General features: G+C 41.8%; 1 protein-coding gene across 1 annotated transcript; it reads left to right on the top strand.

Annotated features, from left to right (window-relative positions):
• Positions 1 to 223: 223 nt before the first annotated feature.
• Positions 224 to 1,591, top strand: LOC115443199 (spidroin-1-like). Its single transcript, XM_030168517.2, has 2 exons — positions 224 to 306; positions 486 to 1,591. Exons 1-2 carry the CDS (start codon positions 295 to 297, stop codon positions 1,407 to 1,409), a joined length of 936 nt encoding a protein of 311 aa, XP_030024377.2. The 5' UTR covers positions 224 to 294; the 3' UTR covers positions 1,410 to 1,591.
• Positions 1,592 to 2,152: the final 561 nt, after the last annotated feature.

Genomic DNA, 2,152 nt, shown 5'->3' with positions numbered 1-2,152 from the left:
TACAAAATATATTAATTATTGCAGTTAAATCGGACACCTAGCATGGGGATATCTATTGTTAGAAACGTACTTAAATGTGATTGTTTTGTAACGGCTGTGTATTTTAATTCACATCAAAGCGAGTTATTGACAGTAATCATACAAACTGAAGATTCCCTTGAAAGCAAAATAACTATCTCTCGAGTTTCCTGCAATAAAACCGATTGCGTATGCGCACCGAGCATTTGAAGATTCTCGTATAAAAAGCCGAGTTACTCTTCTCGTTCATCAGTTACATTTCAAACAATAACAACAATGTTCTCAAAGGTATAACAAGACTGTTAATTGTTTACATTAATTAAAAAATATTTTTCTCGCCATAAAAACATAAAACTACAAACATTTTAATACACCTCTGAAAGTTAATAATATTTATTTATTAGGCAGTTACACTCTAAATAACGTGTAATTTAAATCATATTTATGTAATCCACTTGATTCCTCAGATCGCCCTCCTCGCCCTGTTGGTGGCGTCAGTTAGCGCCAGCGGTGGCTTTTCCAGCTTCTCCTACGGAGTTTCTGACCCTAACACCGGTGACATCAAGGACCAGAGTGAAAAGCGTGTCGGGGGCAACGTCGTCGGAAAATACTCCCTATTGGAATCCGATGGTACCAAGCGCGTGGTCGAGTACTCCGCTGATGACGCCACTGGATTCAAAGCCGTTGTACATAAGGAACCAGCAGTAGGTGCTGGTGCGATTGGTGCTCCTCTTGGTGGTGCCCTAGCCCACAACGGTCTTGCCGCGAACTCCTTGGCCCATGGTGCTCCTCTGACTTCTGGACTTTTGGCTGGTGCTCACGCCAACCCTTGGGCTGCTGGAGCTGTTCCTGTCGCTGGAGCTCTTAACGGTCCTTTGGCTCATGGTGCCATCAACCCTCTGGCATACGTTAACGCTGCTGGTGTCTACGGTCAGGGAGGTCTCTATGGCCAAGCTGGCCATGCCGGTCTTTATGGCGGTTACGGCAATCCCTTGGCTAGCTCTCTCGGCGCTGCTGGTCATGGTGCCCCCATTGTCTCCTCTTATTCCCACCGCATCGTACACAACGGTCCCGACTCCCGCCCCTACGCTGGAGCCTACGGAGGATACGGCGCGTACGGTCATGGTTACGGCGCCCACGGAGCTGGCCTGGCTGGCGCTCACTTGGCGGGAGCTCCTTTAGCCGGTGCTCACGCTAACCCCTGGGCTAACGCTGCTCCTCTCGCCGGAGCTACTCTGGGTCACGCTAACCCCTGGGCTAACGCCGCCTCCCTCGCCGGAGCTGGTCTAGGTCACGCCAATCCCTGGGCTAACGGAGCGGCTCTCACCCACGGTGGTGTCGGTGCCTACGGCGCTCGCGGTCTCGGATACGGATCTCAGTTGGGATGGTAATTATAATAATGGAACTGATCGGACCCGTAGAAATAAATAATTTATTAATTTGTATCTCTCCGGCACGTTACAATAATCCTACTGCGTAGGATGTATTGCTATCTAAATTGTATTAATCTTTAACGAAAAATAAAAAAAAAAACATGATTTATGATCCAATAAAATGTATTAGAAGTAAAAAATTCTTTTATTTATGACTAATTTGTTGGTATAATCAACTCGCAAGTATCTAACAAAAAATATTCCTTATAATCAAATCTAAAGATTTGATTTATTATCATTATGAACTAGTACATACATTAATTTTGTAAAATTATAATATTTTACCACCATCGTCTACTTAGATATTATTTAATTTCACAGAAAACCTATTACAAAGTTACGAAATACAAATTCTGAGAGAGATGATTTAAAATAATAATTTTGGGAACTAATTCGACCTGACATTATGAATTCTCTCATCACGCCAACGGCAATAAACATTTTAATGGGCAATTGGGAGTTGTAAAATTTAAATCAAGAGACAAAATTTGAATCATATTTGTACTAGACCATCGATATTTCGTCCATTTTATTTAGTTATAGCCTTTAACAACATCAATTTAATCTTTTGTTGTTCCTTTTAACCTATTTCAAAAAAGGAGTACACAGTTTAACGTAATTTTTTAAGTATGTTACCTCAATATTCATCATTTATTAACCGATTTGTAAAATATTTTTTTTATTTAAAAGCCTTCCGGAGT

Source organism: Manduca sexta, chromosome 23 (assembly GCF_014839805.1).
Source record: "Manduca sexta isolate Smith_Timp_Sample1 chromosome 23, JHU_Msex_v1.0, whole genome shotgun sequence".
NCBI lineage: Eukaryota > Metazoa > Arthropoda > Insecta > Lepidoptera > Sphingidae > Manduca > Manduca sexta.
The sequence above is the reverse complement of the archived record's forward strand: the minus strand, read 5'-3'. Positions and strand labels throughout refer to the sequence as shown.